This window comes from Archocentrus centrarchus, unplaced genomic scaffold (genome assembly GCF_007364275.1).
Source record: "Archocentrus centrarchus isolate MPI-CPG fArcCen1 unplaced genomic scaffold, fArcCen1 scaffold_29_ctg1, whole genome shotgun sequence".
Lineage (NCBI taxonomy): Eukaryota > Metazoa > Chordata > Actinopteri > Cichliformes > Cichlidae > Archocentrus > Archocentrus centrarchus.
The window spans coordinates 32,269-48,539 of NW_022060258.1; the positions used below are offsets into that span (position 1 = coordinate 32,269).

General features: G+C 41.5%; 1 protein-coding gene across 1 annotated transcript in view; it reads left to right on the forward strand.

The window, feature by feature from the left end:
• Positions 1–411: 411 nt before the first annotated feature.
• Positions 412–16,271, forward strand: part of LOC115776226 (dihydropyridine-sensitive L-type skeletal muscle calcium channel subunit alpha-1-like) — a 252,673-nt gene continuing 236,813 nt past the window's right edge. Inside the window, 3 exon segments of the mRNA XM_030723834.1 lie at positions 412–541; positions 740–845; positions 6,085–6,224. Of these exon segments, the coding sequence (XP_030579694.1) occupies positions 444–541; positions 740–845; positions 6,085–6,224 (344 nt within the window). The 5' untranslated portion in view covers positions 412–443.

A 16,271-nucleotide genomic window follows, 5' to 3' on the forward strand; every position in this document is an offset into this window, starting at 1 on the left:
CCTCACATTTTAGAATGCTGAATTCTAAAAAAAATATTACCCAGGCTATATCTGTGCAAGCATTCTGCTTTGTGTGCCCAGGATTTGACAGTCATACTCATTGTCTATATTTATTCTCTTGTTTTAACAGCTGCTCAGTGACCCAATACAAGGTGACAGCTGACAGTCTACAAATAGACAAAGAAAGAGAGGGAGCTCAGTCAAACCATCAGTGAAAGACACTTTGAGAAAGATGATTTGCAACATTTGAGAATAGACCTTGCTAAAAGGATTACTGCCTTTGGAAAAAAAAGAAGATTTGGGATTTTTTTTTTAATTATTTAAACTTAGCACAAGTACTTTCTTGTTCTGCAATGGCTGATGGCAGCAGCCCTCCACTATCATCCTACATCATGGATGAAGAAACTCTGAAGAGAAAACAGAAGGAGAAGCTAAAGAAGCTCATGGCTACTGGAGGCAACCCAAGGCCTGCACGCTCTCTTCTCTTCTTGACATTGAAGAATCCCTTCCGCAAAGCGTGCATTAGTATTGTGGAATGGAAGTATCCTGCTCTAGTTAAAGGGTCGCTAAGTAGAGGGATGCCTGGTTTTGTTTCAGACAGTGGTTTTAGCTGATTTTGCTTATGTGTAGCATAGAGATGTGTGTCTGACTCTGGGTATTTGCACCTTTGTTTTATTGCCAAACATTTATATATGAAGTACAATAATAGGCATGCAAGCTTCCTATAAAACACTTTCAGACCATTTGAAATCATAATCCTACTGGCCATCTTTACCAACTGTGTGGCCCTGGCCGTGTACTTACCAATGCCTGAGGAAGATAGCAACAATACCAACAGCAACTTGGTGCGTTAGCATGCAATGTTTGTGTATAAATTTGTGTAAAAATCTTGTGAGACTGATAGTAATTCTTTGATTACAGTGATTACTTATTACAGATTATTAAAGTAGCTGTGAAAGTACAGAAAATTTGAGAAAAAAAAATTCATGCCCAGCAATATATCTTCTTCAACTTAATATAATTTGTTTACCAAGATGATTTAAAAAAAAAAAAAAAAAAAAAAAAAAAAAAAAAATATATATATATATATATATATATATATATATATATATATATATATATATATATATATATATATATATATATATGCCAGTCTCAAATTATCTGTTTATATGTTAAATAGGTTTTTAATCAAACCCACTTTTATGGGTGTTTATGGTTTGTGGTGTTATTAAACACTGCTGCCAATACACGCTACTACTTGTCATCAAATATTAACTTGTAGTCAGACATCTTAATTGGATGGTGATTGTGGATGGTCAAACACAATGAAACCTAGTGTAATTTGCTCATTTGCTGTCTAATATTGTCAACAGTAGGTAATCATAAGAAGTCCCTTAAGTCCCAGCCCATAAGAAATACATTCACAAGGACAATGTCTACATTTCTTCCACCTTTTTTCTCTGCAATCCAGTTATGAAGCTTCATGTGCCTATTTAGAGGATAAGGCTCAGTATGGGCAGGCCCATATGCAGCAAGATGGACAGTGTTAACCCTTTCTGTCATTGGTAGCTTTTAAAGGTTTTTGTAGGTGAGATTTTCCTAGTGGTTGGATTGTTGCCATCAATAAATGTGTTTTTTGGAAATGTAAACAAAATACAGTAATATTCAGCCAGATCCCATGTTTAGCAGACTTTGCAGTGTGGTTCATTTTAAATTTGCAAAATTTTAATGATTCTTATACACTAAATGCTTTTCTTTTGCAAATGTGTTAACAACTCAAATTTCAAATGCAAAAGACAAGCCATTTGCTGTGTCAACCCAAATTTTGTTTATTCAGTTTGCTTTCACTATTCTTGAAATATGTCTAAAAATGACTGGAGTCCGAGTGAATGGCTTGGACATTGTTAAGAAAACGCCATGTATTCCAGGGAACTCTATGATGAAACTATTAAGAATAATGTCACATGGCAAGAGTATACAAGCTTTTCTAAATCAGTATAATACAAGTAGCTGCAGTAGCCTCAGTAATTGTAATCTCAATCCTTTACAAATACAAAGACTAGAGTTGGCCATCTAGTCAAATTGAAGACTAGAAACAAGAAAGAAGGGGACGAAGAGCAACACTTTAACAGACATTCAGAAGTCCTCTTTAGAGATGTGAGAAGCTGCCAGAAGGGCACTTGAGTAAAAGTAAATAAAATATATTGCAGCCAACATGGAGTTTATCAAACCCCATTTAAGGGACCACGCTAGTGCTATCCCTGCAGTGATGGATGGTGGGAATGTATCAAGCCACATGGTTGCTTTTGAGGCAGGGACATGGGACTGGTCAGAATGGAAAGGATGAATGTCCTGAAACTGGGAAGCACAGCAAAGACCCAAAATATTTCTTAGATAGTTTCTAAGAAAATTTGTAACAATTTATAATGTAACCTTTGTTAAATGATGAACTGAAAACAATGAAATGATGATCCAAATTTTTAACGATTGGTTAATTGGCTGGTAAGGATTTATACAGTATTAATGTTTTTAACAGTTAGTGACTATAAATTAAACTTTAATCAAATATAAACTAAGCTTTATAAAAATTACTTTACTCCTAACAAAAACAGCAATGAATAATGTTTACATTTGATTAGTGATGATATGATTGAAAATTATGTTATTTTTTTGTGAAATTGAAAGTTGTATTTTATGTCAGAGCTGCTGAGACCTGTAAGCTATAGGTTGTTGGATACCAATTTGTTTCTACCAAATCTACTTTTGGTGCCTAAATCTGAACAAACAGCTAGGGAAACTAAAAGAAAACTAGTAAAGCCAACTAATGATTGAGAGACAAGGAACTCATGTTCACAGTCTTATGAAATATGTCACTGCCACTCCATCTGCATACTTTTATGTCTATGATTATTATCTGGATGGTTAGATACATTACTAATTATTTATAAACATTAGTAACTATTTTGTTGTTTGATAGTAGTGAAATAAATATATAAAATATAGTAAAGTTTAAAAAACTATCAGTATACCATTTTTAAAATTTTATGATTATGCAGTGTTAAGATGTCAGTATATTGTTTCAAAAGCTGTACATTCTATGAAGCAACTGTAAAAGGTAATTCAAACCTGTAGAAATTAGTTGTTTCCTGAAATATGTCTTGTGTTTAAAAAGTGAATCTTTCTTTGTTTGCTTTTAAATGACATCTGACATTTTGAGGGCTGAGCACAACTGGTGCGACAGCCCTATTGTAATTGCTTTAGACATTTAGGCAGATGAATTGCTTTTTTGATGGCCTAAACCTGCTCAAGAACTCCTGAAATTTTGCACACATTATGTCTGGTGAAAATTTGAGTATTTTATTGGTTTCAGCCATGGCCCTTTCAAAACGGCTCAACAGTGCAACCTTTAGTTCAATTCCCACTGCTGTGTTTCATGTACATGTATGAAATTTGGTACACATACAGTGTATCACAAAAGTGAGTACACCCCTCACATTTCTGCAGGTATTTAAGTATATCTTTTCATGGGACAACACTGACAAAATGACACTTTGACACAATAAAAAGTAGTTGTGTACAGCTTATATAACAGTGTAAATTTATTCCTCCCTCAAAATAACTCAACATACAGCCATTAATGTGTAAACCAGCAGCAACAAAAGTGAGTACACCCCTAAGAGAAATGTCCAAATTGAGCACTGCTTGTCATTTCCTCTCCAAAATGTCATGTGACTCGTTAGTGTTACTAGGTCTCAGGTGTGCATAGGGAGCAGGTGTGTTCAACTTTGTAGTACAGTTCTCACACTCTCTCATACTGGTCACTGAAAGTTCCAACATGGCACCTCATGGCAAAGAACTCTCTGAGGATCTGAAAAGAGGAATTGTTGCTCTACATGAAGACTGTTATATAAGCTGCACACAGACTACTTTTCATTTTGTCAAAGTGTCATTTTGTCATTGTTGTCTCATGAAAAAATATACTTAAATATATGCAGACATGTGAGGGGTGTACTCACTTGTGTGATACACTGTATGTAACATGTCCAGATGAACAAAAAAGACCCAGGGTCCAATGCCCTAAACCCAGCAGGAAGTCCACCATTTTGAATTAAATGGGTAACTTTAGTGATTTCTTGCCCTCATACGTTCTCTAATAACTCATAGGTTTTGGATGTTATCAACTTCATACTTGGTTTGTCTTATCTACACACCAGGGGGAATCTAAATTGTAAAACTGGTGAGTTTTCACCAGGGGGTGTGGCCTTGACACCACTGTGAATTTCGATCATTCACCAGGAAATTTTGACTGCTTCGCATTCAAACCTACATTGTCCAATCTGGATCAAACCTCTTGGTAGGATGAACCCATACATATTATAATATTTACTGACAGTCACAGCGCCACCTAGTGGGTACAGGAAATGTCATGTTTTACACTTTGAGGTAAAGCTCCAAGGTGGTTGAGCAGAACCATCTCAAATTTCCCCTGAAAAGCCTTAAGGAGTTGGCCTTACATTTTTTTCAAAACTGTGAGTTTTCGCCAAAGGGCGTGACCCTGGCAGGATGGCAAATTTCAACATTTCGCCAAGAAGACAAAAATGGCAGTAACTCAAAGCCACATTGTCCAATCTGCATCAAACTTTAGTGGTTTGACAAGCCTCAGCCCTGAACACAATGATATGCATAAAGTCCATAAACGTTAGAGCGCCACCTAGTGGGACCTGGAAATATCATGAAATATAAATGTTTTTTTTGCATAGCCCCGGAGCTACAATTTATCTACATATATGAAATTGTGCCAGCTCATGTAACATCCTAAGACGTATAAAAAAGTCTCTTGGACCCATACCCGAAACTCTACAGAAAGTCAGCCATTTTCAATTGAAGGTGTCAATTTTTGCCATTTTCAGGCCTGCTATTTAAATCATCTCCTCCTAGGGCATTTCACCCAGTGAGACCAAAATGGCTCCTGATCATTTAAACAAGTAGCCCATCAAAAGTTATTCATGGTTTTGTAGAATATTCAATGGCCTCGTCACACCAGGCTGTTGAATTTGGCCTTCGTTTTTCTCCCTTGCCACAAAATTGTTTGTGCATTCGTTCACATGTTTTGCCCGATCAGTCTAAAAATGTAATAACTCAAAACTATGGATTCAAGGCAATAGGTGTAATAGCGCCCCCTACAGAAGCAAATGAAAATTTGTATGATGGTCCACAGAATTAGTTTCTCTGAATTAGTTTCTGTGAAATGCATAAAAATTTGCTTCAACATTCCTGACATCATCGTGATCAAAAACGTCAATGACTTTTTGTACACCGTCACGATCAAAAAAAACTATGAGGGCAGCATGGCTTGAGCGCGCCACGGGTTGACGTGCGCTGGGTGCAAGGGCCCAATCATCACCGCTTGTGGCTTTAATATGTTTTGCTTTTTGTTAAATGAACAATAGACAGACAGAAAACAGAAAACAATAGCTATACCTTACCTAAGACCCAAAATGTTAAGCCTAAAATAAATTCAGGGTTTTCTTTTTCTTTAGATGTGTTGTGAACACAAGCTCTGATTAAGAACTGAGTTTCAATTTGTAGTGACTGTTTTCTTTCATTAGTAAATTTTAACTCTTTCGTTTATATACAGGGACAGTATGAGGTTCAAATATCAATTTATTATCACTGACAAGCACAGGCAGAGCGAATACATTAAAACAGAAACAAACATTTCATACATGTCTCTGCTGAAACAGGAGAGGCCATAAATATTCCAGTGGTGTGTGAGTTTTAAGTGACAGGAATAGACAAGTAGATTAGTGTGACATGTGACATAAAATTATAATGAAGTTTTATGAAACAAGAACAGGGGAGATGATATAAATACTCATCCAGTACTCTGAGTGGAGAAAGACACTCATACAGCAACAAAAGACTTTATTACTTAATATATGATACTGTTTATTTCCATTTGTATGCTATATGAAAATGTCAAGAAAATCAAGCCAAAAAATATGCACAGACTAACACTACTGGAAGCTACTTTAGGTTACTTTACCATATTCAAATCAAACTCTTATTGTCCTTTTACAGGAAAGCCTGGAGTACATCTTCCTCATCATATTCTCTGTTGAGTGTTTTCTGAAGATTGTTGCCTATGGATTTCTTTTTCATGCAGACGCATACTTAAGAAACTGCTGGAACATTTTGGACTTTGTTTGTGTATCTGTTGGGTAAGTTGACAGATGTGTTTTGGGTGTATAAAGTTTATAATGTAGGGTTTAGTATGGTCATATTTTAGAGGTAGCATTAGTAGCTGAAGTCTCAGTGCTTAATCCTGTTAGTAAAAAAGATTTAATGCTTAGTCCTGTTTTTTTCATTTTTGGATCTGTCATGTTATCCTTTTGGGTCATTCCATCTTAAATCAACGTGGGCCTTATTATGCTCAACCATCTCTGCTTTGCATAAGGATTTGGACTTGGATAAAATGTAGCTTCTTATATCAAATACTATTATTTTTTTTAAAAACAGGCTACTTCAAGCATGTTTTTCTGCACATTGAAATAAATTAGAGGCAATGTTTGAACATGAACATCTCAAAAACTATTAAAGATTTGAAATTTTCACTGGCCTTTTTATCATAAAAATGAATTGGGATCTGTAATTTCATAGAGATACATAGGCCAGTTAAAACATGAAGAAAACAAATTCAAACACTCCTGTAGAGTCCCATATTTGAGCACACACTTAACATTGCAAAAGACAACTAGTGACAGTTATTTGATATCAGTGACAGGCAGTGATAGCATAGTTACATTGAAAAAGTAATCCAATTGTTAATTACTGATTACTACTTTAAGAAGTAACTTAGTTACACAGGATGTTCCAAATGGGCCTCAGAGACACAAATATATGCACCCACTGTTCAGGCAATCATGCTGAGAACTATATACATGCTATATGGTCTTTTACACCTGTTAAGAGATTCTGGCAGAGGATATGTGAAGACTTATACACATGTTTTAATTGCGGTATCCCAGCATCACCAAAACTGTGCATTTTAGGTGATGTGGGTGAATTAAACATAGAAGCAAATATATCGTACATAGTTCTTACTGCCTTATGCATTGCTAAGAAAGCTATCCTCATAAATTGGAAATCCAAAAATGATTTGTGTATTACTCACTATAGAACGTACTTTTAAAGCACATTAGTCTGGAAAGAATGTCTGCCACCTCTAAAAACCAGTTGGACAAATTTGAATCTCTCTGGTCTCCACTGATCAACTCCATCACCTAGTGGGGGTGATCGGCTGTCTTGCCTTGCGGTGTGCCCGTTAGGTGGCTGGGGGTGGGCCGGGGGATTTGGGTGTCTGATGGCTCTTGGACTGGAGACAGTGACTGCCATTTTGTGGTTTCTCTGTGCGGGCCCTGGTTGTTGGTGGTGGGGGCTTGGACAGGTGCTCTAATGGTCTTGGGGTGTGGGGCTGAGGTGCCTGTGGGGGTGGGTGCTGCGGGGTCTGAGGCCCTGGTGCCCGGCCCTGGTTCCCGGGGTAGCCCGAGTGGGGTGGGTTGGCCCGTGTCGAGATGTGTGGCTGGCATTCTGGGATTCTGGGGTGCCCGCGCATCCTGTGAGGGGGATGGGTCACTCAGGTGAAGTTGCAGTAGTTTCCCACAGGGTGCCGGTTGGTTCTGAACTCAGGACCACTGTGTGTGTGTGTCTGTGTGTGTGAGATATTTGTTGTCTTTTGTATGTGTGTGGGGGTGTGTGTTTTTATATCGTGCTTGTCTGTGGTGTGGGCTGTGGATGCCGGCCTTGGGCGCAGTGGTGCCCTGGGGGTGTGGCCACTTCAGGCCCTGGACCTGCCTTCCCTGCACTGTGGTTGGGTGTAGGGAACTGGGGTGTTTAGTGAGCCAGTAGTTTGCTGGCTCTCTTCTTCCGGGGGTAGTTCTCTACCTCTCGGTCATATATATCATTCCCCTCCTCCCATTACATCACACACACACACACATAGGGTCTTGGGTCTCTTGCCCTTTTACCGTGGGGACTTCGTCTGGGGTCTCCCTTCTTGCCCCTCTGGGGTGTGCGCATGGTTGCTGTCGGGATGTGTGGCCAGGCCCGGATTAAGGTGGGTCTGGGCCCCGGGGCAAGGAGATTGCAAGGGCCCCCCCTCCCCCCCTCCCGCTCCGAGCCCATACCAACCCACCCCCCCCACCCCCCCACCCCGACACACACTCCCCTACAAAAGTCTCTTTCTGCTCTTCCTTCCTGCAAAATCATCTACCAACTCATCAAAGTTCAGCTGTTGCACAAAGTGTGATTCAATTGCAAGAAGTGAGAGGGAGTTCAGACGATTTTGGGTCATTTTCATCCTGAGCTCATTTTTTATTCGAGCCATTCTGGAGAATGACCGTTCCCCTTCACAGAGTCAAGAACAGTCGAAGTGCGATGTAAAGACTTGGAAAAGTGGACTGCAAATCCAAATTTACCACAGTCTTTAGCATTGTATTTGGGCATCTTTGTTCTTTTGGAATGAATGATTTGAATTGAACAAGTTCATCTGCCAGGCTCATGGTTAGATCAGTGGGATATGCTGCAGCAAGTGCTTCGGCCCTTGAAGTGAGCTCACTGATTGACATATTATCAGGCATGAAAAGAACATGAAAAAGATTGGTCAAGTGTGTGTATGCAGTTAACCGATGGTCAAGACAGGACACAAGCTTGTCAATTAGAACATTGAACGTTTCAATTCGAAACTTTTCTTTTCCACCTAATTTAACATCTGGCTCTGCACTTTCATCAGCCATATGTTTGCGCTTCTTTGTGCGCTGGAGATCATGTCTGTAGTCTTGGGAGACTGAATCAGTAACACTTAAGGCTGATCTTTCAAAATGAGCAAAATTGTCTCTCTGAGCTGCCACAAAATCACAAAGAGAACTGAGAAGCTGTGTTGCCGTATTTATGTTGATGTTAGGCTTCTGTAACTGCAGGCTTGTGGCTTGGAACCGCTGCAGTATTGTATCCCAAAAGTATGCCATGACAGCTATCTCTAGGGTGTCCAGCTTGCCACAAAGTGCAGAGGCCTCACTTCTAGTGTCACGTTTCTCCTGTGGATCTTTGGAAATATTGTTCAGTGAATCTCTCAGTTGTGCATAATATTTCCACAGAGCATTTGTTGATTCAGCTCTTGCACTCCAGCGAGTGCCTGACAAGGACTTCAGTGTGAGTTTCACATTTGTATTTCTGAAAACCTTTCCCCACCTGTGTGTTGAAGAGGCACAAAATGTGTACAAAGATTGCAGGAAGTCAAAGAAACGCCCAGCTTCTGGGCTACTGTCAACAGCATTGACACCAACTAAATTCAATGAATGCGCAGCACAGGGGACATAACAAATCAATGGGTTTATGCGTTTCAGATGAGATTGAACTCCATTGTACTTTCCTGACATATTACTTGCATTGTCGTAAGACTGGCCACGACAGTTACTTATGTCTAGGCACAGGTTCTCCACCATTGCAACAACACACTCAGCCAAATTGCTCCCGCTATGATTCTCAATAGGCTCGAAACCCAGAAACCGCTCAACAACGTCTCCCCCAGCTTCAACAAATCTGAAAATAAAAGTGAGTTGGTCCACATGTGCAAGATCGGGAGTGGAGTCAACGATAACAGAAAAGTATTTGGTCTCTTTTATCTCACTGATAATCGCTTCCTTTGTTCTTTCTCCCATTAAGTGGATAAATTCCCCACAGATTGTGGATGAGAGATAGGACACAGAGCCTTTGCCCTTGCCTCCAAACCTTTGGAGATGGTCAGCTAGAAAAGGGTCAAATTTGGCCAACAGTTCGATAATGCCTAAGAAATTACCATTGTGAGGTGATCCAAACTGCTCGTCATCTCCCCTGAAAGCAAGGCCCCTCTCTCCCAAAAACTGAATTACAGCAACAACTCTTCTCAAAACGTCCTGCCAGTATTGCCTTTCTGCATCAATTTGTTTCATAAGATCAGAATCAATTCTTCCTGTGTCTTTGGAACGACTGTGTAATGCTAACATGCAAGCTCCTCATTCCTCTCATGCTCACCGATACGCTCAGAATGTTTCCAATCAGAAAACCCATTGACAAATGCATTGCACTTACTTGAGAACAGTTTGCAAGCAAAACAATAAATGCAACCAGAGGAAGGTGAGTAAAGGAGCCACTGCCTTTCCACAGACTGACCATTAGGTAGACAGCATTTGACTAAGCAATTTGTGAAACTCCTAGTGCCACCCCCCATGGTCATATCTCTAATTGAGGCAGGGTACTTTTCACTCCGATTTTGAAAAGCAACTGCTCCTCTACTAACCAGAATCGACTTAGCCTGTTCAGTAATGGCATTTGGCCACAAAGCAGGGTCATTAACGGTTTCACACCAGGAGTTTGAGGTCCTAGCTGCTAATGGGATACTGGTCTCAGTGTACTCCTCCTGGTCTGACAGTGAGTCTGCTGTTGTAAGAGTACACGAGTCTGGAATGGCTGTATTATTTGAGCATGAAGCAGAAGATCCATGACTGGAGATGGTGTCCCCAGCTTCTGGGTGGAAACTGAGCTCTGTGTGTGGCCCTGAAGCCTGAGCCTGAGAGGCCAGGTCTACACCGGACTGGATCTGTGTGGGCTCCGGCATGATCAAATCAGTGGTGCTCTCGACACTGCTGCAACTCGGACCTCTGATGACATTATCAACATTGGTATCAACATTGGAATCCTTTGGCTTATCAAAAAAGCCAGAAATCGAAGGCACATTTTTTTAAGAAGTCAGCCTGTTTTGCCTCTGTTTTTTTTGGCTCTTCGCTTTGAAGCGCCACTTTTTTGTTTGCAATCCACAGGCCTACTATTAATGACAGTTGCAAAAAAAAAAACAAAAAAAAAAACAAGACAAACAAAAACCCAAGACGCCCCGGGCGCTGTGAAAAGTCACTTGATGACAACACGATATATGATTAAGGGCAGAAGCTAGATAAAGGTAATATCTCAACCGTGTAAGACTTCCTAAGACAGAACAGAATATGATGAAATGATTAAAATGGGAAAAAGTCGCTTATCAGCTTTTTAGTTATTAAAGATGGCCAAAAGTTGCAGTGTGAAGCTTAAAGGCAGAAAGTAGCTGTTGTTTACATATCAAAACTAATAGGCAATGTCGCTAAATTCACTAAATGAAGTTGCCAGAGAATGGCCAAATACAATACAACACTCCTTAAAGTTCGGAAGGTGTTATATTTAAACACGAAATACACTAGCCTTTTAAGGTAGGCTTTTAACCTTTAAAGGTGTAATGTGATATGCGTATAATGTGATATAGTATAATGTGATATAGTACACAATAATAAAATATAAATGTATACAAGCCTTTAAAAAGGCTGTTGAATATTAAACTACATATGATGATATAGTATGATATAATATAATACAATATAATATAAATGTATACAAGCCTTTAAAAGGCTGTTGAATATTAAACTATACGTATAATGATATAGTATAGCTTAATATAATATGATACAAATGAATGCAAGCCTTTAAAAAGGCTGTTGATTATTACAACTAAACAAGTGATGTTGCACAGGTTGAATGCAAAGCAATTTGTCAAGCAGTAAGCCAAGGTCAAGTTCTGAGTGAACAGAAGTGATGCAGGGGGTTATATATATAGAGACAGAGCCAAAGTCTCCGCCCCTTCTTTCAGTCCACTACTTGTGGCCAATTCAGTGACTTTTGATGGTCCCTGGCGACTAAAAATGTCGTGTAGTGCCTTTGGCAACTTTTGGTCAGCTGATGACTCAACTCATCTTTTCAGTGGCATTGTCCGTTGATTCTCGCTATCCCGACATGCCGCTATTCCGACAACTAATGTAATAATATTTGCCTTTACTGACGGTTAGGGTTAGGAATAGTTTTAGGGTAAGGCATATGCCTTTATTGACGGTTAAGGTTAGGAATAGTTTTGGGTTAGGCACATTTAATTAAACAGTGTGTCAGTAATAAACAAAACCAAAACATACCGCTATGCCGACAATAGAAATCAATGGCAATAGCGACATGCACCCGGCATAGTCATTGTTTTTCAGCATAATGTAACTCTGTGCTGCTATCAGAAGTGTTTCTCATGGTGAAATAGTGCTGCAGATTAGCTCTAATCTTTAAAAATTGCTAGCATTGCCCTTTTGCATTATGAACGCAGCCATGCATGCGCGTTTTCTAGAGATGAGCGTTGTGTATGACGCTTTGCCGTCATATGTCACGTCATGACGTCATCTGGCGATTTTTCAGAGAGCCAATAGTGACTTTCTGTGATTTCCACAGGAAAATCCATATTGGACATCCAAATTTGTTCATATGGACATATGCAAGCGAAATCTGCAAAGTTGAGAGGTACAAAACCTTGTGTTCTTAAGGTGAATATCTACTGGTGTATTACTCTCCCCGAAGAGAACTAATAGGTTATAATGACAAGTGAATCACCATGTCATTTTGTGTGCAAACAATATTGAGCAGGAGCGAAATCACTTCCCACAGAATATAGATACAAGTTCTGCTAGCTCTCTACTGGGGCCAGCGTTAGGCCCAGGATATGCGGTGGTCACAAAGCGACAGTGTTGCTAGGTCTAGTAACTTGTGCGCATCTCTAGCGATAAAAGAAACCATCTATTGACTTTGGCGATTTTATGGCGAATCTGGCTACTTGTCTTTTAAGTGACAAAAGCATTATTTTTCAACACAACTGTAGCCCTGCACCACTGTCAGAAGCCATTCTAATGGAGAAATAGGGCAGCAGATTAGCTCAGATTAGCTCTCCCAGGGAACCTACGCCAGGATCCTGTTTGTGGACTTCAGCTCTGCCTTCAACACCATCATCCCTGATCTCCTCCAAGACAAGCTGTCCCAGATGAACGTGCCAGATCCCATCTGCAGGTGGATCATTGACTTCCTGATGAACAGGAAGCAGCACGTGAGGCTGGGGAAGAATGTCTCGGACTCCCGGACCATCAGCACTGGCACTCCTCAGGGCTGTGTCCTCTCTCCTCTGCTCTTCTCCCTGTATACCAACTGCTGCACCTCTGACCACCAGTCTGTCAAGCTTATTAAGTTTGCAGACGACATGACTCTCATCGGACTCATCTCAGACGGGGACGAGTCGGCCTACAGGATGGAGGTCAAACGTCTGGTGTCCTGGTGCAGCCACAATAACCTGGTACTGAACGCCCAGAAGACAGTGGAGATTATAGTGGACTTTAAGAAGCACACAGCCCCTCTACCCTCCATCATCCTGACTGACACCCCATCACCACAGTGGACTCTTTTCGCTTCCTGGGAACTACCATCACCCAGGACCTCAAGTGGGAGCCCACCATCACCTCTGTCGTCAAAAAGGCCCAGCAGAGGATGTACTTCCTGCGGCAGTTGAAGAAATTCAACTTGCCAGCAAGGACCATGGTGCAGTTCTATACTGCTATCATCGAGTCCATCCTTACCTCCTCCATCACTGTGTGGTACGCTGGAGCCACCACTAGGACAAACAGAGACTACAGCGCGTTGTGCACTCTGCTGAGAAGGTGATTGGCTGTAACCTCCCATCTCTCCAGGACCTGTACACCTCCAGGACACTGGGGCGTGCAGGTCGGATCACAGCCGACCACTCTCACCCTGAGCACAGACTTTTTGACCCTCTCCCCTCAGGCAGGAGGCTACGGTCCATACGGACCAGAACCTCCCGCCATAAGAACAGTTTCTTCCCCTCTGCTGTTGGACTCATGAACAATAACCCTAAGACTGTTACCACCACCCTCCACAAACGCTGATGACCCTATGTCTATGCACCTGTCTGATTGCACTGATGTACATATTAGTGGAATATAGTTTACATTCTTTTATCTTTTAATTAGTCTCTGCACTGTATATTTTGTAATTTTGTAATATTGTGTTATAGTTATAGCTCTAATATCTCTGTATATTTGCAATTTGTATACTTGTATATTGTCTTATAGTTTTTATACTTATTTGTTTTTTTTGTAAGCACGAAGTACCGCAGCAATTTCCTAATGCTGTGAACCTGTTCACCCATATGGCAATAAAAACCTTCTGACTCTGATTCTGATTCTGATTCTGATCTGTAAAAAGCTGCTAGCACTGCCTTGGTTAGCAATACCTATTCCGACATCACGCTATGTCGACATGTCGCTATTCCGACACTTCTTCACTGATGGTTAAGGTTAGGAATAGTTTTGGGTTAGGCACATATCGCTATGCCGACAATAGACATCAATTGTCGGCATAGCAGCATGTCGCAATAGCAACATGAATCCCACTGCCTTCTTGTAGGATAGTCGTAGCCATGCACCCGTTATAACGCTGTGACATTATACATAATGTCATGACTTTATCTGTCGACTTCTAGCGACTTTTGAGAGAGTCAATAACAACTTTCTGTGATTTTCTTAACAATACTGAGTCCACTGGAAAATCGACATTGGAAATCCAAATTTGTTCACTGAAAAATACAGTTGCTCTTTCAATGACATAAGTCTTTAAGTACAATATAATTTATTCCAATACAGTTATAATATTATGTAAATGTCTATGAGCTTTTAAACAAATTGTTGGTGGCTAAATCTGATATGTGAGATATTAATAAAATAATATTGATAGAAGTTTCGATAAATGGATTTAAGAATATTAGATTCAATTTTCACTTAACTGTGGGACATATGGAAGCGTAATCTACAAAGTGAAGTGGTACAAAACCTGGTGTTCCTAAGGTGAATGTCTACTTGTCTATTACCCCCCCACGAAGACAACTAATAGGTATCATGACAAGTGAATCACCATCGAAATCACTTCCCACAGAAAATAGATACAAGTTCTACTAGCTCTCTACTGGGGCCAGCGTTAGGCCAGGATACGTTGTGGTCACGAAGCAGGTGTTGTCAATTGAGAAACTTTGCCGTTAGATTTAGTGACTTGTGGGGGTTACACCTCTCCATTACGAAACCCCGCTACTCCGAAACCCGAAACCGGGGGTGCATATCCCTACCCCCTTACCCTAACCCTAACCCCGTTCGGAGTGGCGGGGTTTTGGAAAGGAAAAACGTCCGCACTGTGGGCATCCCTAGCGACAAAAAAACATTTAGCAACTTTCGCAACCTTTTGGTGAATCTGGCTGCTCGTCTTTAAGTGACAAAAATCATTGTTCTCAACATAACTGTAGCTTTGCGCCGCTGTCAGAAGCATTTCTAATGGTGAATCAGTGCTGCAGATTAGCTCTGATCTGTAAAAATCCGCTAGCACTGTCTTCTTCTACTACAGACATAACCGTCCCCACACGTTTTCTAGAGATTGGCATTGCGTGCATGGTGCTGTGACATCATACGTAATGTCATGATGTCATCTGGTGAAGCGACTTTTCAGAGAGCCAATTGCGACTTTCACTGATTTTTAGCAGGACTGAGTCCACTGGAAAATCCATATTGGTTTTTCTCTTACAATGGCTGCCGTTCCTCATGGCCCAGGGGCCCTCTGGTTGCCATACATCATGGCTCAGGGGCCCTCTGGTTGCCATATTCTGTGGCCCAGGGGCCCTCTGGTTTTCGTAATGCATGGCCCAGGGACCATCTGGTTGCCATATCCTGTAGCCCAGGGGCCCTTTGATTGCTGTCCCCCTAGGCGCTCTAGTCGCCGTACCGCATAGCCCAGGGGCCCTGTGATTGCCGTTTCCTGTGGCCCAGGGGCCCTATGGTTGCCATATCCCGTGGCTCAGGGGCCCTTTGATAGCCGTCCCCCGTGGCCCAGGGGCCCTCTGATTGCCGTCCCCCGTGGCCCAGGGGCCCTCTGGTTGCCATATCCCGTGGTTCAGGGGCCCTTTGCCATCCCCCGTGGCCCAGGGGCCCTCTGATTGCCGTCCTCTGTGGCCTAGGGGCCCTCTGGTTGCTGTACGACATGGCCCAGGGGCCCTCTGGTTCCTATGTCCTGTGGCCGAGGGCCCTCTGACTGCTGTCACTCCCCCCAGCCCATTTCAGTTAACCCTTATAGACTAAAGAAGAACAACTAAAGAAGATCCTAGAATAGAGGGCTCTATCGCAATCAGCATCGACATCGGTATCTGGATTGTTGTTGGGCCCCCCTGGGCCCCCTGGATCCATGGGCCCCGGGGCGCCAGCCCCACTCGCCCGGTCGGTAATACGGCCCTGTGTGTGGCCTCCTGTCTTCTGAGCTCCTAGTGGGCCGTGGATGGGCCGGGTCCCCTGGGT